A 26,539-nucleotide genomic window follows, 5' to 3' on the forward strand; every position below is an offset into this window, starting at 1 on the left:
TTACTGTTTTTCACTTATTTTTGTTTATTGTTATGTATGTATGTAATATTAATTGTTTGGCCATTTTGAAATGTTAGTCTTGACTTGAAAAATTGAAAATCTTGTTTACGAAAAGATCGAAAAATTTCACGAATTTTTCATATTTTAACATCTTGATATCTCAGCAACTAAAGGTCGTCCATCAAAAGATACAGATTTTTGAATTTTCATACATCATTTTTGTATGGACAGCTGCCAAATTTGTATGGAAAATTATATGGACAAACTAATGATGCAAAATGGCTTCTTTGAGCATACCGAAGGCATCAAAAAAGTTTCAGCCGGATAAAAAAATATAAAAATTAAAATTATAAAAAATTACGATTTCGTAGAGAATTGCTCAGTTGATTATTATTAATATAATCAGGGCTCATATAGACAAAATCAAGAGTTTTTTGAAAAGGTCCTATGAGTTATTGTGTTTCATATGTTTATAGGACCTTTTTAAATCATATCCAGAATTATAATTATACAAAACATTGTTGAATGGTATTTTGAAGCACTAAATGAATAAAAAATACCATGTTTCAGTTTTTATCATTTGATACATTTGTTACCCAAGGCTTATTTTCAACCTCATAGAATTTTACAATTCAATCATAAATCCTTGCTGCCATTGAAGAAACCACCCAATCAGAGACAACTTTCTGCAAATGGGGATCGTTTTCACATTGCTGAAAACCGGTTCACGATTTCCATAGAACACCCAAGCGAGAACAAAAGGTGGGAATAATATCCAATTGAAAATTTCATCAAAAGCTCACTCTCCTCACTCTTTGCGCAGCCAAAACAAAACGTCTATTGAATACACATTCGCAGGAAACCGTGGTGTGCTGATCAGATTTCCTCGAAAAAGTTAGACTCGTCAGGCGGGAGGAAGAAGGCTTTTGGTAAAGATGTATGTTTCGCGCAAGGATCTACACGTGCCAAACTGCTGACTTTGCGTTGATTTGCGCGCGGTATTTCGGGTAAGGTGCGCAAATGTTGCCTCGCAGATCGTTGGTGCCTGTTTTGCTGTTCAGTGTTTGGCAGTTTGCTCGTAGTCAAGACGTAGTCAATCAAAAGTTGAACCATGTACGAGGCAAATTGCTTTTCATCTCCCAGCAATGCAAAGAGGACGGCGCGAACATTGAGCTTTCAAGAGGTACTTTGCGAACGCGAAATGCTGCCCAATTTTCCCGGGAACTCATATTTTGTTCCGATTTTCCGCCCTCCCAGGAGGAGGGGGGTGTACAACAACAGGTAGCTCGTTTCACCAAACAACAGAAGACGAGAAGACAAGTCTTGGGGCAAAAAGTCGTTCCATCTCTCATTTCATGTTTTCCGACAAGAGAGAGTGAGTGTCGACAACGAGGACAGCGTCTCGGTGGAAGGAAAAGCCTAATGATGTCATGATGATAATCAGGTTTTTCAGCACGAATCCCGCGAGGAGGAGATTTTCCAAGTCAGGTGCCACCGCGGAACGAACAAACTTATCAGTCAAAGTCAGACGGGCTTTCGTGGCTTTTTCGAAACGGGAATGGAATTACAAATTCATGGATTTGTCACCTTCATGGTGGTAGGAAAAGTGAATATTTAGGTGTGATATCAGGTGCAAACTAAGATCGTTAGTATGTCTGTATAATTAATTAATCCCTCCAGCTGTCGATTTGCAATCAACCGTTTCGAACGTCCCTTTCTTTGAACAAAGCGCAACCCTTTTCCGATCGCAACCAACCGCGAATAAAGAAATGCAAAATTGCTGTCACCTGTCGGCTTCTCATTTGGCGTTGCAGCAGTTGCTACTCGAGCGAGACAAATTTGACCAAATGTGGCCACTTTAGGGCGCTCCCCTGCCCAATGAGTATAGCGGGGTTCTTTTTTTCTATATGTAACCACAATTAATTCGAAAACCGCATCCGTCGCCAACTTCGGTGCGAGCCGCGTGTCAGTTTTTATTGGAAATAAAGGTGCTTCTGTTTTGGGCACATATGGTTGAAATGTTAGGGTGGTCAAGTTTGAACATGTTGATATTGTTTGCTAGGTTTATTGGGAATTTTACGGAAATCAAAACCATGCCATTCACCGAAAGTCGTCATCCATAAAGTATGTCACGCTGAAATTGGTCAAAACTTATCACCTCCCCTTCCCTATATGTCACACTTTGTCACGCTGACTCCACCCCCCCCCCCCCTCTTTTTTCATGAAACTTGAAAATGGTTGAATAAGTTGAAAATTTTTTGCGACTAATATTCCGATTTTTTGAAAAAATCAGTATTGATTAAAAAAAATCATAACTCGCTCAAAGATTGTATACACAACCTGGAAATTTCAGAAAAGTTGGCATTTGATGTCCCCTACAACATATCAAAAAATAAAATCAAAATAAAATGAAAACATTGCTTTTTTGCAAATCAAGTATTAATGACAAAAATTTAAATTAATAATCACCAAAAAAAATTTAACCGTGAATCATTTTCTCAGTGTAGTCCGTATACCTACAACTTTGCCAAAAACACCAAATCGATCAAAAAAGTCCTTCAAAAGATACAGATTTATGAATTTTCACATGCAATTTTTTTATGGACAACGGCCAAATTTGTATGGAAAATTAAATGGACAAACTAATGATGCAACATGGCTTCTTTGGACGTACCGAAGGCACCAAAAAAGTTTAATTCGGATTAAAAAATACAAAAAAAATCGAACGACCGAAATCTCAGAGAACTGCTCAATACAGTCCAAACTCGATTATCCGAAGTTCAAAAAAATATATTTTTTTTTCTTATTTAATTCGTTTAATTTATAACATCAAAATCGAGTAATACGCCCCTATTTGAAATATGCTTAATAAATCGCAAAAAAAGATTTTTTTGCAATTCCGTCGTGAAACTACTTACTTTTCATTCTTGAACGACGAAATAGCCTCGGGGAACCTCGTTGGATAAATGTACGACTCGTGCTGAAAAAATCTTCTTTCTGAAACTTGTTGCATAAACTACTATTTATACAGTTGTATGCAGCCATTTTAACCACCATCTTGGATTTCAAAATTCTAGATCTCTTCAGCGTAGTTTGGGGGTCATAGGGGAAATTAACCCATTTTAATCACACTAAGCCGTTCGACCAATTCTCATCACTTTTGCCGTTTTCCGCTATTAAATCAACATTTTCAGATGTATCAACAATGAAAAGATGCTTGCTCACTTTAACTTGAGCTATTTATTACTTTGGGACAGTCAAAAACACTTTATTAAAGCCGTATTTCATGATCAAAGTGCTGATAGGCCGATAATAGAAATAGGCTGAGAAAGGGTATAGTTCCCCTACTTAGGCTCGACATTCAAAAAAAAAAAAAAAAAAGAAAGCGCAGAAAAAAATTGTTTTCGTGATTCAATTATCTAAAGGGAAATTTTTTCAAGGCCTTCGAATCTGGGCTGTATACCAAAATTAAGGCAAAAAGGAGTTTCAATAGAAAAACAAGCACAAAAATATTTGTTTTGAATCTAGGGACCATCCATAAACCACGTGGACACTTTTTTCAAATCCCACATGGACAATTTTCGCTCATTCGTGAGGAGGAGCGTGACGCGAGCTAGCTCACGTTTGCTCGTGCTCGTTTTTGCTCATTTATTTTATGTGCGAAAATGCTCATTGCTCGCGCTCGCGCTCATTTTTGCTCATTGAGCAAAATGAGCGGTATTTTTTTACGGGCAAACGATAATAACTTTTTTTTCAGCAGAGCTTCGAGGTTGTTTTTTTAATGGAGGGTTGAATAGGCTAATCTTAATAATATTGGATGAAGTTATTTGTCATATTATTTTGTTTTGAAACTTGTTTTGGAGTCAGAGTTAAGGGGTTAAGGTGTTACATTAAGATCTGTACACAGTAAAAAAAAACCATAGAAATATTACATCTGGAAAGTACGTCTTTTATGTTAGAAAAATGCGTAATTTTACTTCTGAAAATGTGTAATTTTGCCACTTTTCTGGTGTACTGCAACTTTTTCAGTCTAAATCGAGGTAAAATTATCAAGAGGTAACAACAACCTTACAAAATTACAACCTCTAAATGTACATTTTTTTACTGTGTAGAAATAATTCGATCAATAAAAAAAATGTTGGTAATAGAGTGACACGTGAATGTGAATTATTTAATAAAGCTGAAAAGTATCTTTTTTGCAATTCCGTCGTGAAACTACTTACTTTTCCTGTCATTCTTGAACGACGAAATAGCCTACTTTTCTGAACCAAAAATAACAGAATCAAATAGCAACACTTTTCAAAATAAATGCTGAAAAGTTCTACTTTTCAGCACTGAAATGGGTGCTGAAAAGTTGAACTTTTCAGCACTTGTTTCGAAAAGTGACACTTTTCAACATTTTTTTGATTTAAACGTTTTATAGACAAAATACATGAAAATTTGACATAAAATTTCACTCAATGGGTGTTTTTCGGAATTGCAAAAAAAGTTGTATGGAACTCGTTGCAAAACTTGATTTTTTCAGCACTCGTCGTATTTATCCAACTCGGTGAACCTCGTTGGATAAATGTACGACTCGTGCTGAAAAAATCCTCTTTTTGCAACTTGTTGCATAAACTACTATTAAGGAATACAAATATGTTTTCTTGGTAATACGTTTAGTCATGTTTTAATTCCTGGGCACCTTATCTTGTTTAGTAAATTATTTGTAAATAATTTTGCATTATAAATGTCAAATCTGTGTCTTAGATAATTTTCACATCAATTATCATATTTATATGCTGGAGTCGATCCAAATTAAATAAATGAGAAATGAGCGTGCTCACAAGTAAAAACATGTTTTAATATTTAAAAAAAAATCGATTACCATCCTATTTACAACCTATTTAAAACCTAAAAATTCCGTTCCTTGACAGTTTACTCTAAATTTGAAAGTGAAATAAGCTAAAAAGAGTGCGTGTCAGCCATTTTTCTTTATCGGGAAATTAATCAAAACTAGTTTTCTAAATTATCAAACTCTGAAAAAAATATATAGGCTGACAACATTAAAGTTTCATAAATTTACCATTACCACATTGATCACACACAAAACTGGGGTAGAAAAGTATCCCCCGCAATCCACCGCGATCAATTTTTGACAGTTCGACGCCAACGAATAATTTGATGAATTTACCGCGGTTAACCAAAATTAAATTACCAATGCAACTTTGATGAGTTCATGTCCCTTTTTCGCGATGAAATTATCTTCAAAAGTGGCAATCCAATTGGCCTGTGCCAGATTCATAAACAATACTAAAAATCTACCTGATTTGCTGATGAGCGCTCATTGAGCGCGAGCGCATGCGTTGAGCATGAGCGAGCACGAGCTACCTGTTAAGTCCTCATGCTCATGAATGAGCGAGCGCGGAGTCTGGCTCGCTCGCTCATTCGCAACCCTTAGATTACCAAAAAAGGGTCCACGTAGTTTATGGATGGTTCCATCTTCAAAAGCAATCACAATTTTGTCGATAATGAAAATTTTATCAGATTTTTTTTTGTATGAACTAAAGTTCTCGATAAATTTTAGCAGGGAAAAAAATCTAAGATATTTAAAGAGTTTCGTTGAAGAATTTTTCTTTTTGAATAAATACGAACTTTTTTCGAAGAAGAAGGCACAAAAGTTTTAAATTTTGCAGTTCAACAATTTTAAAAGAGAATAATTTTCAAATCCGTTATCCATTTTTACCTCCCAGAAATAATTTATACAATGCTCTGAAAAAACTAAGTTTAATTGATTTTGATTTGAAAAAATTGAAAGGCATTAAGATGGAAAATCTCAAGCCTGTTGATAGGGGTTTGAACTTAAAATCGTTCGAAAAGTGATTCAATCTTTTGAAAGCTAACCAGAGAATCTAAAATATCAACAAGAAAACCAGTCCCAAATGTATGTTTTTAAGAAGTATGTTGACACTAACTTTATATTTATAAAAAAATGTTGTATGTTTTTAGATGTAAAATAGTAGTTTATGCAACAAGTTGCAAAAAGAGGATTTTTTCAGCACGAGGTTCACCGAGTTGGATAAATACGAAGAGTGCTGAAAAAATCAAGTTTTGCAACGAGTTCCATACAACATTTTTTGCAATTCCAAAAAACACACACTGAGTGAAATTTTATGTCAAATTTTCATGTATTTTGTCAATAAATCGTTTAAATCAAAAAAATGTTGAAAAGTGTTACTTTTCGAAACAAGTGCTGAAAAGTTCAACTTTTCAGCACCCATTTGAGTGATGAAAAGTAGAACTTTTCAGCATTTATTTTGAAAAGTGTTGCTATTCGATTCTGTTATTTTTGGGACAGAAAAGTAGGCTATTTCGTCGTTCAAGAATGACAGGAAAAGTAAGTAGTTTCACGACGGAATTGCAAAAAAATCCTTTTAGATTCAGGAGAAAACTTAAAACTTTAAATTTTAATGTGTGATGCAAAAAATATTACTAAATTCTTTATAATTTATTGCGCAATTCCCACTAACATGGACTTCGCACTATATTATTGCTATCGATCGCACTATTGCGACTTGTCAAATTGTCTTGAAAAATTTAAAATTTTCACAAAAAAGGTCAAAGCTAGCCGCGGTTGCCGATCGTTTTTAAGCTGTCAATCGCAATTTAAAAGTGCGAAACGTCCAGTTTGGTGGAAACTGCGACTGGAAATGTAAACAAACAAAAGCTGGTTGCCTAGTTTTTTTTAAATGTTGTTGTCAAAAGTGCGAGAAATAAGTGCGGGCAAAATCCAAGTTACAGTGAAAGGATCAATATTACAGTTATGCTAACCACATAAAATTTGCAAAAATATCAAAGAAATTTTTTTTTTCTTCTAAGGTTTTATGTCTATTCCGATGTGTGGTCCCAAACATCAAACTTTGCAAAAAGATTAAAAGTGGCCAACTTGATTAAAAAAATTATTTTCAGCAATTATTTTTGCCCCATGATTTTTTGAGGCATTTATGAAAGGGTGGGGGGACAAACATCTGAAAAAATTACATTGGCCTAAACAGTTTTAAAAATCAGGATTTGCAAAATTATAGATTTTTAACATGATTAACATAAAAAAAAAATGTTTAAAACAACTCGCCCTATTCAAAAATACCCATTCACATACAATGCCACCAAAAAAAGTATTGTTTTATGACTGCAAATGCCGTACTCACCGATACAAACGGAAAAAATAAGCAGAAACCCCCGACTTGAAAAAAATGCATTACGACGCGACGTATCTCACCCCGTTTTTGTTCGCGCGGTGATCCGGGCCAGCCGGCATGCAGCGGTCGGTAACTCGGCACTGACCCACTGCAGAATGGCCAAAAAAGGGGACATCGGCGAGGTCTGTCTACTGAACTTGGCTAGCAACTGCTGCTGCTGCTGGTACAACCAAGCAGGCAGTGGTTAATCAGCATGCAGTACACGGTGTCTCATCGCGGTTAGGGGACAAAGGAAGCTTTTGCACGGAGGGAATAAATAACAGAATAACGGACATTACTTCTATTAATGTTGAAATAAATTTCGAGTGCAAGTTAAAACCACATCTAACAGCACTCAAATTATCTAATCGTGAAGAATTTTGCGAGGACGAAAAATAAATAAAATTTTAGTCGACATAAGTTGCTAGCTTCAACCGCACGTTGCTACCCCAAATTGTTTCCTGTGATTACTGTCGACGACCACACATGAACCATACCTACTTTAAAGTTAAATTGTCTCTCCCCCCTGCGGTTAAAAAGTGGGTGTGGGAAAAATGGCAGTTGCGATTTTCATATCATAAACGATATCGATTTCACGAGGTTTGCATTTTTTTTTGCATTGATAAAATTATTAACCCTTAAGTGGCACTTTAACAAACATTGTATTTTTTTCAAGCGATTATAATCATTACTGTTGAATTGATTCATGTTAAAAGGCATAATTAAAAGGTTATACCAATAGTACAAATATAATTTTTAACAGTAGAAAGGTGGTTAATAGGCACATAAAAACCGCCACAATGGGGCACTGATTATTATTTCATTACATTTGTCCTCAAACGCGATTGGAAATGATATCCGATAGGGTCGCTCTCCATGGCCTGCATTTTAACACACTCACGTTACTCATTGCACAAAGGGCAATGCTATTAATTAATCACTGATTTTTTTATTGTAATATCCTTGGGCGTTCGGAGAAGTGTAAATTTATTTATAAGTTATTTAATAAAGTGAGTGATTCAAATGCTCTAGGCTTTACTTTTGTTTAACGGTGCACATCAACCAAACTTTTGCACCCAGATTTTGATACAGATATTTTAGTAACTTCAAAACTACGGGTACTGTTGAAATATTTTTTTATTCATCCCCTTAAGTATTGTCCACAAAGTAATTTACAACAAAGTTTGAATAATTTTACAATTCCGTTGTTGCAGGATTGGGTCCGTAAGTTTGACAATTTTGGAATAAGAAGACTTCCTTCGTTGCTGTGCACCCTTAACCGGACAATAAAATGTTTTACGATTTTGACAAATCGGTCGGTGATTGTACCAGTTGAGGTGATTCTAAAGCGATAACGAAATTATCTTATCGGGCAGTTTTAATTGAATTTGACTAGAGCAAGCGATTTATTTTAATGGATCACGTCAACAGCATTGCTTATCGAATATGGACGCATGATTGATTGATCATTATTTGTGATGTTAAAAAAAAACTTGCATTTAGTCGCCGTCTGACTGACTTGTCGCACGTGCAATTTGGGCAATATTGAGTTAAGAACGCCATCTTATGCAGCTCACAATGCTTCATATTTTGACCTTCACAGATCCCCAAAATTCGATTTCAATCCTGAGACATTCAACGAAATCCGAAAAAACTCCCTACATTGTTGTCACTTTTCATATGAAAGAATTTTCAATCTTTTCGAGCTATCATGACACACTCTGAAAATTGATGTAAGTGCGACAAATGTCCCAAGGGATTTCAGGTCAGAACGCGTTTGACATAAGTACGAGCTCGACTACCGCAAAAATTTGTTATTATAACTCGGAACTTTGGCAACCAAATCCAACCAAACTTCGGGACAATGCACATAATGGTTTGTTATTGTTTACATTGCGTGCTCTCGGTTTAGTTTATTCAAGGTCAAACATTAAGAATGCCGTAACGTTAAAGTGTTTTGTTTGTTGCAGACGAGAAAAAGGACGATAGCAAGAAAACAGTCGAGTTCAGATTTCTAATTGAGTTGATCAGAAGTTTGTAATCGCGAAAATACCTCGCTACGTCACGACTGTCATCCACATATAAAGCGAGTGAAGTCAAAATTGAACCATGATTGAACCAAGTTTTTGGCGCGTGGCTTTTGAAAATGTCGGACATGAACTACAAAAAAATAATACTTTTTTAGTTTTGTTTTCTTTTTACATTTAGTCTCAGGGAAAACTAGGGAACAGCATTTAATTCCGTCAAGCACATAATGTTGGCTTACCAGCAACCCCGTCAACTCAATCAGAATTCTGAAATGGATCCAATTCGAATCGTTTACGTAATCCGTTTCAAACGCAACAACCGGTACGTACCCGGAATCTGTTGTTGCGTTTCAAACGGAATACGTAAACGATTCGAATTGCATTCCGTTTCAGAATACTCAGATTGAGTTAACTGGGACTGTGGTGTTCAGTGACAGCTTGTTTTAAGCATTTTCGACTTCTAAAAGCGCAATTCATTTTAAACCAACGGTCAGGAAAAATCAAACTAATATCATTTTATTTTAAGGAAACTGTAGCTATTCAGTTTTTAGCTAAGTTGTGTGTAGTGTCTTATTGTATAACTTGACTCGTCAAGTAGAACTTTTTATTGATCTAATAATTGTGAAATGTGGAAAAATGTACGTAATAATTGTAATTATCTCGCAAATATAAGCAAAAGATAGTAAAAACTAACAAAAAATAATTTGGTAACAACATTTATAAATTTGTTTCATACGACTTTTCAAAACCACACGTAAACAATAGTGACAGCGCCTCTGGCGGGGACTTCAGGAAACTGCATGCGTGTCAGATTCCTGAAAAAAAAACGTATTACCGACTCGCGTAGTTGAGCCAGGCATCTGACAAGCATGCAATTTCCTGAAGTCCCCGCCAGAGGCGCTGTCAATATTGTTTACGTATGGTTTTTGAAAAGGTCGTATGAAATAAATACGTAAATTTAGTTCCCAAATTATTTTTTTGTTAGATTTCACTATCTTTTGCGCACATTTGCGAGATAATTTCAAGTATTACGTAAGTTTTTCCATTTTTCGCATTTATTAGATGAATAAAACTAAGTTCCCATGAAACAAAATTAAATGTGTATGATGTTTCCTGCCCGTTGGATTAACATGATTAACTTACAAATAATATACTTATTTTAAGCCTTATAAGCGGTCGTGTTTGAATAATGCTGGATAATCTGGAGTGTTCCTTGAAATTTACTAAAACCAAGTACACCAACGAGTAGAGCAACTTTTTGTGAACATTTCTGTTTATTTTCGCTTTTACTAAAAGTTATTCTATTCCTTTTACAAGGATTTAAAAAAATATTTCCCAAATGTATTCTAATCAGTCGAGAATGCATTGGGCCACGCCCATTTTCCAATTTTCAGCTTAAATTTTTTCTTCCAGCGCTCTTTTGGGTCTGCTTAGTGCTGCCAAAATTGATGAAATTTTAAGCGAACACTCACGAAAAGTAGCATTTATAGAGAAATTGTCCTGGCATCACTGACTCACTCCAACAGGCGCTGCTGGTGGTGTTGGTGGCCACCCTTTGTTCTTTATTTGCCTTCGCTTCTCGCTCGGTTTTCTTCAGCCTTCGATTGGAATGGGTCGTCAAAAGTCAAACGTCAAAAGGCTTGGCGCGTTTGTTTTTTTGATGTCGCTTGCTAATTATTTACATTTCGAGAATTACAGGAAAAGTTAGTAGTTTTAGCATAAGCATCATCATTTTTGCTAGGAGTTGTTGATTTAAGTGGATTGCATACTGGATTTATTCATGTTTATGCGATGATTATCCAAGTCCATGAGGCCTGATAATTGAGAGTGAAACTAATTCTACCTGAACCAGATTCTCAGCACAATGACAGCTGTCAATTGCTGGCCGCTCCCATCTCCACCAAGGGATAAGAAAAAGGGGGTTTGGAAAACTGTTTTTTTTTACTTTTTTAAGAGGATAAGGGGAATTTTCTTCGGTATAAACAAGTGAGTTTCACTTGGAGTTGAACGACTTTAGGAAGGTGAATGGACTAAGGAGCCACCTTGGGCGAGTAACAAGGACCGTTTACATTGTTGTTAGAATATTCAATTTCAAACGCAAACCTGTATAATTCTGATAATTTAACTTGCATTCAAGTCCTTCTTAAGGTCCTATGCTCAATCACAAATCCACAAATGCACAATCCAAAGGTCGTCAGTTCGGATCCCGGGGTGGATGAAAGCATAGGTGTAAAAAGAGGTGTGCAATTGCCTCAACAATCAAGCCTTTGGACACCAAGTTTCGAGTAGGAATCTCGCAATCGAGAACGCCAATGCAATGCTGTAAAGCGAATAATTTGATTTGAACTTGGGACATTGGGAGCAGATGAGAATCCAACCCACGACTGCTTCCTACTTTTCAGCATCCATTTGAGTGATGAAAAGTTCAACTTTTCAAGGTAAGACTTTTCGATACGGTTTTGGAGTTTGAAACTTAGCACTGTCAAGGCAATAACAATGAGGTAAAAAAGTTTCACTACTCAAACAAATCGATACCGATTGCAAGGATTACTTTCCAAAGAATTCCAAATATAACTCCAATCCCCAATAACTTTTTTCCGACTCTCGAGAAGATCGGTACTGGGAGAAAAATGAAATCCTCCAAAATATTGCATCAACCTGTTTATCACATTTTACCATAATCAATTTTCACGATACGTTTCCGAGAGCCTGAATCCTTCCGGGACATAGGTCCGTAATGCCAATTTTCCTCGCCAAATGCCCTTATTCGTACATTGGAATCTACCTTTAACATCGTTGCTGGAAATTGTTCATCGGAACGCCAATAAAAAGAAATCTCAGAAAATTCTATTACGAAAGCCCCTCGAGCTTCTTCGCGGAAGCCAGTTACGGTCGAATTTATGAATGAAATTTCTGCTTCTACTTCTACTAGACACTTGCCTGTTTCCGAAGCGCGTCTTCCAAAAGTCCGCCGCGTCCGCCTTCGTGATGCGGAACTGGTCCCCGGCGAACAACCCGTGTGGGAAGATGGCCTTCAGCTCGCTCAGCATGTGCGAAAACACCAGACTCAGCTTGGTGAGGTTCCGCCGGTAGTGCGAGTTCTCGTCAAACATCTTCTCCTTGCCCTCCTTGAACAGCTTGATGGCCTGTTTGCACTTCCGCATCAGGTTGTTGATGAAGATGTTAAAGTGCTCGTTGCCGTGCAGGAGGTGCATCTGGTCCTCGTACTTGGAGTAGATCAGGTGCAACCGCTGGTACGTGTCGGGCAGGATGTCCAGTATGAAGGGAGGGGAGTTTTTGAGGTTCATCTTGGACTGCTGGCAAAGCTTGACGACCTTGTCCATCAGTTTCCACGTCTTCTCCAGGGTCTTTTTGTCCGTTAGGAACTTTTGCTGGGCGCATGCATCCGAGATCTTGCCCTGGATCTTCGAGAAGAACGAGATGTTAGTTCTCGGCTGCGGACGAGCTCGGTTAGTAGCCGCCATCTTGACATTTATCAAAACTTGCAACCACAACACACATATACGCTCTGCACTCTGGTCGGCTGGTCGTTCGGTCGGTCTGCCCGATGGACACGGTCGACTCGACTCCCGAGACCTTCCGCGCACTTCCTCCGCTTCTCCTCTCTAAACGGAGCTCACTTCCGTCGAATTCGACACCAAATCCCACTGCCAGACCTTCCTCACACTACTGGCGGTACACTTCGTTCCCTTTCCCCTAACTTGAATCAGCCCGAAAATACCCCCTCGGAACACTGCACTGCACGGTCACTTCCGGCACTTCCTGTGACGGTCGCTCAGACGCGTCGTTCCGACGACCCACTAGCCATTTCCGCGACAGATTTCATAACGAAAATAATAAATATTTCACAGAACCGAACAAAATACGCGACGACGACGAGCAACTTCTTCCTCTCACTTGACCAGCAGAGGCGATATACACAGAGAACCAGCACCACCACTACAGGCACCGATTCCCACTGGATGGCTGGTGCTTCACCACACCAACACTACCAGGCCCGACTATATTTTCTTCACTTGGCACTTCTTCACTTCTCGGCTCTCTCTCTCTATTTTCGCTTGACGTTCGTTCCTCGTCAACTCTCGCTTCTTCTGTTCTCTACACAACACTTTGTGTACACACAACCACCTCACCAATACCACCAACGCAACGCTTTGACAGCAGCAACTCTGCTTCTTGCTCACTCACCCCGCTACCACCCAGAGCCCCGTATCCTTCCGTTCCGGTCGCACCGTATCGCTCTGACCCCACCGAGTTGACAGATCGGCGACGACCACCGCCGCTGTGTGAGAGAGAGTGCGACAAGATAACTGTTATTTGTGCACCCGTCCTCCTCCGGTCTGGCCTTTCGTGTCTTCTTTCTAGGACACTGCACTTTCCAAAATCTCCGACCCAGCTGAAGGGAACGTCGGACGGGCCTGCAAGCTTCAGAATCAACGCGGAACGCGTCACTGGGACACAACACGGAACGGTACCGACGACGACGTAGACGATGTCCCGCGGATGATTACAAACGACGACGACGGCGGTGATGGTGCCCCGAAACGACAATCCATCGTGAAAGCTCGAACCGGACTGCTCGAAGAAACTGCTGTAGAGCCCCTCAGTGGTGGTTGTGCGTTGGTGTTGGTGAGATGTGGAGAGTTGGTGTGGAGAGATTTCAACATGTCAGGTTGGTATTGGGAAGCAGCTGTCAAATGAAGCGACGAGGGATTCAGGTTGGAGGTGAGTTAATCAAATCAGCTGTTAAATTGAAGAAATTTTAGTATTAATTCTTTCAGAAGAAAATACTCACGCGATTGGAATGGTTGAGCAATCGGATTAGATCTGGATTGGTCGTCACTTATCGCAGAAGGTAGTTTGATGCATCATTTGTACCACAACATCACAACCACTAGTACCATTTCAGGCAGTTTCAGGTATAGTCGAAGTTCTCAACAATCCATGGAAATCCCAATTTGCATCAAGTATATCGAGAGTCGTGTTGAGCCAACTACGTAAATTGTTAGCTGAGTGTTCTCAGCACTAAGCCACTTAATAATCGATTAAGCTTAGATTATTTGTTGATTTGGAGGATTCAGAGGAATATCATAATTGATGAGAGATATGTCAAACTGATTTGAGTGATGTTGAGTTATGAAATGGTTTATTAAATTATTGTACAACAGAGCAACTAGAACGAACACATCTAATAATCTGTAGATGAAAACGTTTTCAGTAATCTGACTATCACGTCCGTGATAGGGAATCGATGTCCAAGCTAGGTTGAACTCACAAACTTCTGCACTAATCATCATGACATTGTCAAGCTGATAAAAGTAACGAAAAGTAGCCGAGCAATCAAGTTGTGGTTTTCAATTAAGGGTGAAGCTCTTTGAAATGTTGCATGCATGAAAGCTCATCCGTATGCTTAAAGGTGCCATTCACGAGATGGTGCTCCGAGCTTTTAAAGAAAAGCTTTATTCTCTACGCGTGTGGAGAGAATGCGCATCTGTGCACGATAAAATATGGCAGAAGAAAGACTTAAATAAACTTTGCTTAAAATTTAAATAAAAACCTATATTGATCAGTGTTCTTAAACACATGGAACTTTTAAATTGAAAATTATTTATGATGAATTATTTTTTAATTTAAATAGTTTAATCGTTTCATGAAAACTTAAAATTCCATTTTGACGGCCTATGTCTAGAATTATTTTTATTGGAATCCCGCATAGTCAACAACCATACAGTCACCATTTGTCGAATGATTTTTCCTAAATGATCTTGATAATACACCAAATAGGGTGCAACCGTACATTTTCCATTCCCCAAACAATCTTACAATTTATTAAATAGGTCGTTAGGTTATGTTACAATACATTTTTACAAGGGATTTTTTCGTGGATCATAGTCATACCGTACCCCAAACTGTTCAATTTTTATTTTATGTGAACCGTACCACAAATTAATAAAATATGATTTTAAATGGTAAACTGCTTTACCGACACTTACCGACACCATTTGAAAAGGGAGGAGCCAAAAAATAAACTCTACAAATGTTCTGGGAACTATGGATTTAACGGGAATGGTAAGTATATGATTATAAATGGTTAGCGTTTTTTTTTTGTAATGTCCGGGATTTGTTACCGCTTGATGATGATGTCTCCTGTTGATTCTTCCGTTGTGCTGCCGCCTTATCTAATTGAGCTATCTCAGTTACATTACGTTTGGCGGTTTAAAATGCATTTTATTATGAAATGTGGCCTCAAAATTTATCATAAATATATCGTAACATGTATGGTAGAACCACAGACAAACAGACGTGACTCTCCATACAAATAATTTTTGAAAATCATCGTCCTTCATCAAACCACCAAATCACGGCGACGCCAGCGCTGCCTGGTGAGCTTATGCCGAAGCGCAGCCCAAACATACCAATACAAACCCATTAATGTCATGTGTCATGTCAGTGTATGCGTGAGACAATCAAGCCTTAACGATTGTAAACATCAACAGCTGATTTAAATAATGTTGTTGTTGTTTATCGTCAGTACTCGATGAAATAAAAATAAACATTAACACCGACGGCCGAAGATGACGGCCAAACCATGCGGCAGCATCAGCAACGACGCATCACAACCGCAACGACAGAGACCAAACCACTGGTCCTCCCCGTTGCTCCCAAAAACTGGCCAACATTACTTCTCTCCCGAAACCTCGAACCATTACACCTGATCAACAAGATACAAGATATAAGTCACGAAAACACCAGTAGTGGCCGCCGAAACAGAAAAAAAAATCAATTCAAATCTACCGGAATTTATCCCAACGATGGGCGTTTCGAAACATCCGCGGGAAACGTGTCCACGGAATAGTTAAGTTGAAACAGAACAACTGTGGATGAAGATTGAGTGGCGCTCACGATCGACGCAATCGCCAAAATGACGACCAGCAGCAGCAATCTAAGCAGCAATTGCTCCAAGGTTGCTTGGAAGGAGATGACTTCACCACACAATCTGGCTTCCTCCGTAGTAGCGGACGCCTCATCAGCAGTCTCGGCAGAGGCAGGCCTATCGGGTTAATAGTGGGGCAAAGGGTATGTCTTCGCTAGTCAGCCGCTCATCTGACCCTGGTCGAAACTGCCCCAATCTTGTCCCGCAAAGCCTGGATTGTGGATCACCGTTAGAATTCCTGAATTCTATCATATTTTTTTTGTTTTCATTAAAATTTTGCTGCCACGTGCTCACGCTCAACTTCACAACAACAAAAACACATTACACCTCGCATTACACACTGAGGAAAGACGGGCGAGCTGTCACGACAGCAGCGCCATCAGCGCCGGGTGAGTGGATGCCGAAGCTGAATTGCATTTGAAATAACCGTTATGGCTCGGTTATTGAAGGACGATGGTTCCGAACTCGAGTGTCCCGTCTGTTTGTCTGTGGTAGAACCATACAAATAAATTATAGACCAATCACATGGCGAACAGTTATCGTTCTGATAATGGTCAATCAATTGATTAAATTATTTGGACTTATAAAAATTATCACGAAAATAAATTAGCTTTACATACAAACTATATGGCAAAAAGGTATATCGTTCCATGAATTGTTGAACAATGGTTTGAATTGTTGGGACTTAGGAAAATTTTCGCTGAATACAGGTATATCGTTCCATGAATTGTTGAACAATGGTTTGAATTGTTGGGACTTAGGAAAATTTTCGCTGAATTCAGGTATATCGTTCCATGAATTGTTAAAGTATTATTTGAATTATTCGGACTTAGGATTTTTTTTTGCTATAGTTCAATTGGCTCAATCATACCATACCTGTTTCAAATAATCCTAAGCGTTTGGCGAACAGTTATATCGTTCCATGAATTGTTGTACAATTGTTTGGATTATTGGGACTTAAGAGTTTTTCGCTGAGCTTCAAGTTGGAAATACTACGTCGGCTATGGTACCCTTATGTTTTAACAATAGCTGTTCCGAAAAATCCTTACCATATGGCGAAAAGTTATATTTCTCCATGAATTGTTGAATAATTGTTTGAATCATCGGGACTTAAGAAAATTTTCGCTAAAATTCATTTTTGGCTCAATCATACAAAAACTGTTTGAAATAATACCAAACATATGAGGAATAATTATATCGTACCATTGATTGTTGTGCAATTGTTTCAATTATTAGGACTTAGGAAATTTAGGAAATTTTCCGCTTAGGTTTCTTTGACTAAATCATACCGAGTATCATAACTTTTATCATACCGGCTACAGTACTATTATGTTCTAACAATAGCTGTTTCGAACCATCCTAATCGTATGACGAATAGATACCGTTCATTAAATTGTAGGAAAAAAAATCAACCATTCGAATATGTCAAGATAAGTGTAACAATTCGGGAAATAGTACCATTTTAATTTTGTTATATGGTCGTGACATTATATCAACAATATCACAAATGGTAACCATACCAATAATTTTCTTATGATTTCGACAGTTTCACCTTTGGTATTTGATTATGCGGGTGGACCGTTAAAAAAAAAAAAACTCCAGAACTGAACTATTGTAAATTGCATTTTAAAACACTTTTTTCATGCAAATGCTGAAACTATGGCTTGTTATTTAAATATTTATATTTTTTTTCGAAAGATATGGATTTTGGAAAATTGTTTTTTTCATTTCTTGAGTTTTTTTTAAAGGTCCTATAAGCTATTGTCTTTTATGTGTTTATAGGACCTATAAAAAAACTCTAGATTTAAGAGTTTTCCATTGTTCTTCTAACAAGCAGGTTTGAAGGTTGGCAAATCCCAGTGAGCTAAGCTCTTTTGATGTTCTGTGAAATTCAGTTCATTGTAACAGAGGATTCAACGATCTGAACTTTACCGATTTTCAAAGATCGAATTCGGTAAAAAAACATCTGTTGCCGCGGAAATGGGCGAGGTACCTGAGAATTATAGGATCTGGGCACCGGGGTAGGCATCGTCGGGCAACGGTCTATATTTCGATGGTTACGTCAGAACCAAGAGAAGGAAGATTTTTGTGTCAAATTGTTCGCGGTAGATAGAAAAAGTGCACATTGAAGATGTCCTGATTGTTAGCGGTTTGTATTAATTTGTTGGGAAAAGTTGGGTTAGGAAACCAATTATGTGAGTTGTTAAGCATATATTTAATATAATTTAATTGAAATACTAATGTTTAATAAACAGCTTTTAGCAATAAGATCACCAAGATGAACGGTGTTTCTATTTCGCTGAAAAGACGGCAAATCCAACCCTCCCCCATCGTCAACAACATCTATTTGAGAAAATCCTTTTTTCTAAATCGTCATTTTGCTAGTTTGAATCAACCGATTATTTTAATAATTCATAGTTCAAAACGTTTAAAGGGATTTATTCACAAATCAAATAAAAAGCATCACCACTTGTTTAAATTTTTCGTTTATTTGTAATTTTTAGCAAAAATTCATAATCCTACATCGAAAAGCAAACTCCCGCGGCAACTTGCTTCAATTTTCTTCTCTTCGTCACGTCACTGGTTCCGATCACTCGATTCTAAAAAAACAAAATCTCTCCTACAATAGTTATAGCGTACAACTATCTCTTCTCGCGCGCATCAACCGTTTAACTAAACGCGGTATTTTTGTTTTCAGTAAACAGACAAAAATAATACTACACTGCTGCAGCGCGATATGTGTGTGTTGTGTGTGGGAGTGAACTTACAAACTAAAATGTTTTTGTTTTGTTTTCAATAAATTACGTTTTTTTCGAATGATTTTTTTTGCTTTCAATAAATTACACATGATTCACGAAAGGATCACTGCTCATCGTTATGTTCCGTTTGACTAATAAAAATAATTATTATGAAATAATAATAAAAAAAAAAACTCGTTTCACTATTTTTTTTACACGTGCGTCAACTAACAGCTAAAACTTAGCGCAATTTGAACTAATATTATGTCTTTTTTTAAACGTATCTGCTAAAATAGAACACTGCGTACAACATTTTCTCCGAGCACGACATAGAACAGTAAAATAATTAGACTTTCGATGAGTGTACACTAAAACCCCCGTTTACGCGCAGGCGTTACGCTTTTTGTTTGGTTGATTTCTCGAAAACAGTGTAATGTTTTTACATTCTTTTGAAAGCAATTTGTAGATCTGCACAAGACCTATAAATCGCTTAAAAAAGATTGCAAAAATATTGCGTCGTTCCGGAGAAATCGACGAAATACAAAGCGTAACGCCTGAGCGTAAACCGGGGTTTTAGTGTAAAGTGTAAATTTTACCCGAAGAGAGGAAGAGTGTCGAAAAAGGGGGGGTGTGTTATTTGTTTTTCAAGTCTTCATTTTCTCAGTTCTTCTTCGTTTTCGAAATACTTTTGTTGGCCGAACGTTGGTTGGTTGGGGTTGATTTTAGAACACTAATGTATACTTGTATTGACGCCTCCGCGGTACTAAACGTTGCTCTAGTACTTCTCGCGCACTGGTTATTCTGAATAACTAGTTCTTTTTTTTGTTAAATTACGACTCTAACATCTAAACAGCCTTAACAGCTAGAAAGTAAAGATAAGGACAGCTTGTGGCAATGAGTGTTTTTCTCTCTTTTTCTTCCCTAGGTTTTAGAGGTTATGGAACGGACTCACTGGGTTTTCAGGGTTGTGGAAAAGGGTTTAGCCTTAGTGACTGTGTGGCAGTTTTGTGGTGTTGGCTTCTTAGTACAAATAGTTGTGCGACGGTTCCTCGGGTCGTCCGCACGGGCCGATGTGTTTCTTCTGGATCGATCGTGACCGGCAGTTTTCGATGCTGAGGAAGCACTCGTTCGAGTAGGTCTTGCCGTCGGTTCCGCACACCGGTTCGAACTCCTGCGGGCAGATTCGGGAGCAGCCTTTGAAGGTGAACGCCGACAGGCAGCGCTTGATCGGCACCACGAACATGTGCTTGCCGCAGTTCTCCTTGCGCATGTAGCACTCGTTGGGGTAGAGCTTGTTGTCCGAGCCGCAGATATAGCCGGTCGGCAGGGCGTCACAGTTGGCCTCGCACAGGGCCGTCGTGGCGCAGTTCTTCAGCGAAACGGGCACCACTCGGAGGCCGCACGTCTTCTGCTTCAGGTCGCAGCGCGATCGGTACGTGTTGCCGTCGGAGCCGCAGATCGGGGTCAGGGTTTCCTCCTCCGGGGCGCAGTACGAGCAGTCGTTGCTGTCGGCCTTGGTCTTCAGGACGGTGCAGGCACCGATGTGGGCCAGCTGGACGCCGCGTCTGGAATTGAAAGGATGTTTATTTTTTTCTGAGGTGAAGCTTATTCAACAGTGCAGATTTTGTTTTTCGAAATGGATACTTTTAAATTTCTTATTCAACTCAAGGTTGTGATAGTGAAAATGTACAGATTATAATTCCCGATTCGCTTCCCATTAGATAGATTAGATTGTTGGTTTCCGTAGTTTTCAATATACAAAAAGTTTTGTAACAAAAATCGTAATCGTAGTTATCAATATGCTAAAAAAATTGCAACAAAAATTGTAATCGTTCTTTGTCATTCTGGTCACGTTTATTACATAACCATCTACAAAGTTTTTTTGCTTGCACTCAGGTGAAATCACAATACAAAGTGGAAGCTTTTACAATTGGGTACTAAAGCCCTATTTCAATTTTTATGTACAACGGTAAAAAACACGATTAAAAACCATTTCTGATCACTATTTTTAATTTTAAAGCAAAAATTTTTTTTGACAAGACAACATTTTTTCGATGGATCAACTATGGTCCCCTTGGAACGAGCTGTCAAGAAGGAGCTTTTCTGTCAAGAAGGACCGCGAGGTTAATTTTTCAAAATTGATTTAAAAATCCATTTTAAACTCATTGTGGTCGTACAAAGGGTCATTGTACTCAGAAAAATAAGCTTTATCGCTGTAAACAATAATATCAGCAATCTATGCTTCATTTTAGGACCCAATTGATTTGTTAGGCATTAATCATTGTAGAGGAGTAATATGCCTTTTTTCGGTCAACATTTCTTTTGGTCTATCAGCACTTTGATCATGCATTAGACTAGTACAAAATTTAAATTTAAAGTTTTTGTCGGCACAACCCTTCAAAATTGGCCCGAAATATCAGAAGGCAATTTTTTTTTCAAAAATCATCAAAATTTCAATAGAATTTTATTTTTTCAAAGGAAATTAAAGTGCAATCAGCTGCAATCGATTTAGAATGCATTACCCTGCATTTGGAATTATTTCTATCACGTTTGGGTTGATTTAGAAATCTTTTGAAAATGCACTGCTAAAATTTTTATTTTCGTCAAATGTTGCATTTTTTTGAAAACTAATGATTGCAAAACATCTGAACTAGTGTTGATGGCATTTCAAAACACGCTTTGCATTCAAATTTTAAGACTATGGCTTAGTATTTCATTTATTATTTTGATTTTTTTATTTTCTTTTAGGATATGATTTACATTTTTAGATTTTTGTTAAAAATAATGAATATTTCACAAATTATCGCATCTTTTTCGAAATTTTTTGAAGTTTATGTCCCTCGACTCTGACCTGGGTGCAGAATAGTGGTCCGCAAAGCAGCCTCAATTTAGAACTGTCAAAGCGGAACCAATTTACTTTTGAAAAATGATGTCAAAAAGTGGCAAGTATTGTAATCGATCTATAATTTATTTTGTCAGGAATAAAAAGGTCTCATCTCAATCTCATCTCAAGAAAAGGTTAAAATCGAGATTGGCATAATTCGCGCTATGTCTCACGCATAACCTATGTTTACGAATGTTTTACGACGAATTATCAGTAACTAATGGCAATCTTAAACCTGTATTATCACTGCGCTTCATAGATACATAATCTCGTAACTTCCATTCGGTTGCTCTTCTGATTCACAAAATTCCTCCCACTTCTGACGCAATTTTTCGTCAGGTTGAAAACAAAGAAGGACTATTTTGGCCGCCCATCGTCTAGTCTACGAATAAAAAAAGCGCAAAGAACTTATTTTTTCAGCGAAAACATTAATATCATCAGATCTAACATGTTTCAAAATGAGTCACTTCAGCAGCAAAAAATATGTCACGCTTGAGCTTGAACAAAGCCTTCTGCTTTGTTTATGTTTACAGCTGTAGTGCAGTTGTATTAGTGAGGAGCAGTGAGGATCATTCGGAAATCACGTTACGCATTCTGTCTTTTCAGCACCCAGACTCTGACCAACGGAAATTTTGAAATTTTTTGGAATTTTTTTTTGCCCCCTGATTTTTCAGATCAATTTTGAAGGGTGGGGGGAGGTGGGGGCGCCATATACTTTGAAAAATATTTGCAACGGCCTAACTTATTTTTTTATTTGCAATATGGTTCTCAAACGAAGCAAAATTTGATATGAATTTTCAGTTTATTACTTTTTTTTTGTTGAAACACTCAAATTTTCACAAAATACTGTATTTTGCGAAAAAAATAAAATTTTGTTTTTTTTCTCTTTTTTTTCCTTCTCAAAAATTCGCAAAGGAAGCAAAATGTACAAAATATCCGAATTTTTGAAAAAAAAATTTCTATAATTTGCAATAAGTATGGGTTTGAAGCAAAATATTATATTAAGCTTACAAAATTTTAATGTTTGTTTGATTGCAAGTTTCGATTTGTTTGATACCAATTTAGAAAATAAGTGTAGTTTCGAAAAATACGGTATTTTGTTTATTTTAGACATCAAAAACAAACGAAATTCTAAAAATTTAGTAGTTTTGAGAAATGTTCTAACTAGAGGTGAGCAGGCTCAATACAAGGAGCGAATGAACCATGGCTCACAAGAAAAAGCCGCGGTTTTTTTTAAACTTTGGTATTTTGGATGAACCGTTTAAATATGGAATGAATTTTAAAGTTGTGTGTTTTTTTTATAGGTTATATAGTTGATTGAATTTTCAACAAATTAAAGTATTCATGTATTTTTTTTAATTTTTCAATTTAAATGCTTATAAATTTATGACAAAATTCTTCACGGAGTACTTTTTTAAAAATTAGGACAATTATTATTATTATTGCAACTCTTTCATCAATATACAGTCCAGACTCGATTATCCAAAGCCTTGATTATCTGAAGTTTCGATTATTTGAGTTCTGCGAATCAATTTTAGCCAAATTTGAATGGTTTATTGCTTGTTAATTCAAAAATGCATTTTTCAGTATTTTAGCATCGCCATTTCGGCCGCTATAAAAAATCTGAATCGTAATACATATTTAATGTTTGATTTATTTTTTTTTCAAAGTATTTTTTTGAAAAGATCGGAAAATTTCACGAATGTTTAAAACATTGAAAATCGGACCATTAGTTGCGAAGATATCGACATAAGAAAATGGTGGGTTGTTTGGGTGAGACTTAGAAATCTTCAATCTTCGTGTTTCTTTTTCTTTTAGCGGTTGTGTCTCAGAGCCCTTTATAAAAAAAATGTAAAAAAACTTTTCGATTGGAAATTCAATTTTACATTAAAAAATTATGTCAGATTGGTTTTTGCATTAAATTTCGATATTTTCCAGAATCACTATTTTTTTTCAAAAAATCATAGCTCTGTGGCAGATGTTTTGACCATGTTTCTCTATGGCTCAAAAGTTGCGGGTTTTATCCCCTAAAACATATAAAAAAATCTCGAAAATCAAAAATACATATTTTGGGAAACTGAGTTTTTGTGAAAAAAGGTGAGAAAAAAATCTGCTATTTTTTTTCCATGTACCTATTTTTTCTCAATAGTCCTCATCAATACCTACATCTTTGCCGAAGACACCAAATTGATCAGAAAATTCGTACCATTTTTGTATGGACAGCATTTTGGATATATTTGCTATTTTTGTTTTGAAATTGCGGAAATCATGCTTGAAATTTGAAAATTTGTTAGAACTTTAATAAAAAATTGTAACGGTCTAAGCAAGAAAAATAAAATAAAATTGAGGTATCTAATGAGAGAATTTTTTTTCATACGTACAGTCCAGACTAGTTTATCCGAAGCCTCGATTAACCGAAGTTCGATTATCCGAAGGTTTGTATTAGACTATGGTTAATCAAATCACGAACAAAAAAAAATGTTCGTGTATTTTTATTTTCTTGCTTTTAAAATCAAATTTTAATTCAAGGGTCCTGATTTTCGGTTTGTCTGCCTGTGTGGATCAATCGGACCGCGCACTGGACTCACAATCCAGAGGTCGCTGGTTCGAATCCCGAGGCGGACGCAAAAAAATCTAAGTGTAAAATATAGGTATTCGGTGCCCTCTCCCCGTGCCATACCTTCACACTCAGGAGACCCGGGAGGCGGAGTCTTGTCGCAAAAGAACGATACACACCTGTGGATCCGTTGACGAAACCGCAAGGTTTAAGAGGGCCACATTATAAGGTGTTACGTCGATTCCGTTTTTTTCCGATTTTCGGTTCAATGAACAGAAACCACTCACTCATCGCCTATCCATTCGTCGCCTATTCTAACCCGCTAGCATTCATGAGCGAATGATACTCGCAAGCAGCCAGCGAGTGGCCTGAACTGTTCACTCAGCGAACAAATACATCGTGAAATTTTTTGCCTACTCCGTCGCTCGACGACACTCACACACTACCATGCTAAGCGAAGAGCCACTCTCACAAAATGCCAGCGCGGCAGTCTTTTTGTTTTCCCGCCCTCAGTTTGCCATCAATTTGATTTTTTCTTGGTGGAAGTTTCTTTAAATGGTGTCTATAATGTTATGAAATCAAAATAAAAGCACAATTTAATTGATAACATTGATTTTAGGCAACCCAAATCAATGAGTATAACGCAGCGCATCAGAGAAAAAATGTTTTCAGTTCAGAGTGATCGGCGACGTTCGGCCTGCCTGAGCCGTTCGGAGACTGAGCCAATCAGAGAGAGAAGGAGAGTAGAAAAGAGAGTGTTCGGGAGCGAATGGTTTCAAAGTGACAAACAGTAGGAATTCATCAGGGCACTATCGCGTCGCCTGTTATTTGTGCTCGCGAATGGAGTGGTTGATTTTGAGCAATCAGGACCCTTGTTTTAATTCTGCGATCCCATTTAAGTAAATTTTTAATGATTGATTACAAATATAATAAAAAAAAACGTTTCTTAATCCACCATTAGGTGGGTGGTGCCTTCCTCACATTAACAAAGTAATAATGAAAATAATTTAATGAAAAAAATATACCTGATACAGACTTTATCAGAAAACATGCATACTCTCATTTGAAGCAATGTGGCAACCGGGCGTTTCGCATCTGGCGCGACTCTCGCACGTAAACAAAAAGACCCGGCCTTTTGAGGTTATGCAAAAAATCACCCTTTTTTGTATCTACTAAAATGTTTTTCTTGGCATAACTTTTTAATACTTTACTAAACAAAATTTAATTTAATAGGGTCTTAGGGGACCCCAAAACGAACAGAATAAGGCGGATCCGGCCAAAATCGGTTCAGCCAGTTCTGAGATAATCGAGTGGAAAAAATCATGTCTACACACATCCCCACAGACATTTGTTCAGAATTTGATTCTGAGTCGATAGGTATACGTGAAGGTATATCTAGGAGGTGTATTTAAGAAGTTCATTTTTCGAGTGGTTTTATAGCCTTGCCTCAGTGAGGTGAGGAAGGCAAAAAGAATTGTTTCAATATTTCATCATCACCATTTTGGCCTCCATCAATTTCCTGATTCGATTATCCGTAGTGAAATTTTTCCAAAGCCTTCAGATAATCGAGTCTGGACTGTATCTCTGGTTAGTTTGCAATACCTCGTATTAGCCGATGCGATCTCCGATACTTTTTTAGTTTTTTCTTTGAAAAAAGTACAATTTTAATTGTTTTTTTCAGTAACGAGAAGATGAACCCTGCAGATGAACTATTCAAAGCATTTTTGAGTTTGATAGTTAGTAAATTGACCAAGAACCGATCGAAAATTGGCATCATCTACAACTGGCGCTTAGGATCTTTTGTAACCTAACTCGAGATATTTTTTTAAACCTTTTGACACATATTTTGATTGAATGACAATCAACGCAAGACAATCTTAAGGCTCATGATCTAATTCTGGACTTCAATCTAAACCGAATAAATGATATTCAAACTCACAAGCACGTCGCTCGCGCCAGTTCGCACTCGTTGTTGTACGTCCGCGAGTCGGTACCGCAGAGCAGATCCTTCTGGTCAACGGGTCCAAAGATCGACGCCGACGAGCTTCCGCCGTTCTTGCTGTGATGCTTGCAGGCCGGAATCGATTTGCAGCGGCTCATCTTCTGCTTGCACCGGTCGATCGTCACCACCTGGATCTTTTTGCGCTGGCTGTAAATTAAA

The 26,539-nt window shown here is 37.5% G+C and overlaps 2 protein-coding genes and 1 long non-coding RNA gene across 3 annotated transcripts in view; 1 reads left to right on the forward strand and 2 right to left on the reverse strand.

Moving 5' to 3' along the window:
• Positions 1–13,844, reverse strand: part of LOC6044966 (serine-rich adhesin for platelets) — a 153,878-nt gene extending 140,034 nt beyond the window's left edge. The window contains exon 1 of the mRNA XM_038258718.1: positions 12,185–13,844. Coding sequence (XP_038114646.1) covers positions 12,185–12,729 — 545 coding nt within the window. The 5' untranslated portion in view covers positions 12,730–13,844. The remainder of the gene's footprint in view (positions 1–12,184) is intronic.
• Positions 13,845–13,878: 34 nt separating this feature from the next.
• LOC119768602 lies at positions 13,879–14,438 on the forward strand. Its single transcript, XR_005278097.1, has 3 exons — positions 13,879–13,990; positions 14,047–14,120; positions 14,175–14,438. It is a non-coding gene; the product is annotated as an uncharacterized LOC119768602 (long non-coding RNA).
• Positions 14,439–18,669: 4,231 nt separating this feature from the next.
• LOC6044970 (agrin) overlaps positions 18,670–26,539 on the reverse strand; it is a 145,761-nt gene continuing 137,891 nt past the window's right edge. Inside the window, exons 4-5 of the mRNA XM_038262795.1 lie at positions 26,318–26,527; positions 18,670–20,502 (exon numbers count right to left, since the gene is read on the reverse strand). Of these exons, the coding sequence (XP_038118723.1) occupies positions 19,959–20,502; positions 26,318–26,527 (754 nt within the window). The 3' untranslated portion in view covers positions 18,670–19,958. The remainder of the gene's footprint in view (positions 20,503–26,317; positions 26,528–26,539) is intronic.

This window comes from Culex quinquefasciatus, chromosome 3, assembly GCF_015732765.1.
Source record: "Culex quinquefasciatus strain JHB chromosome 3, VPISU_Cqui_1.0_pri_paternal, whole genome shotgun sequence".
NCBI lineage: Eukaryota > Metazoa > Arthropoda > Insecta > Diptera > Culicidae > Culex > Culex quinquefasciatus.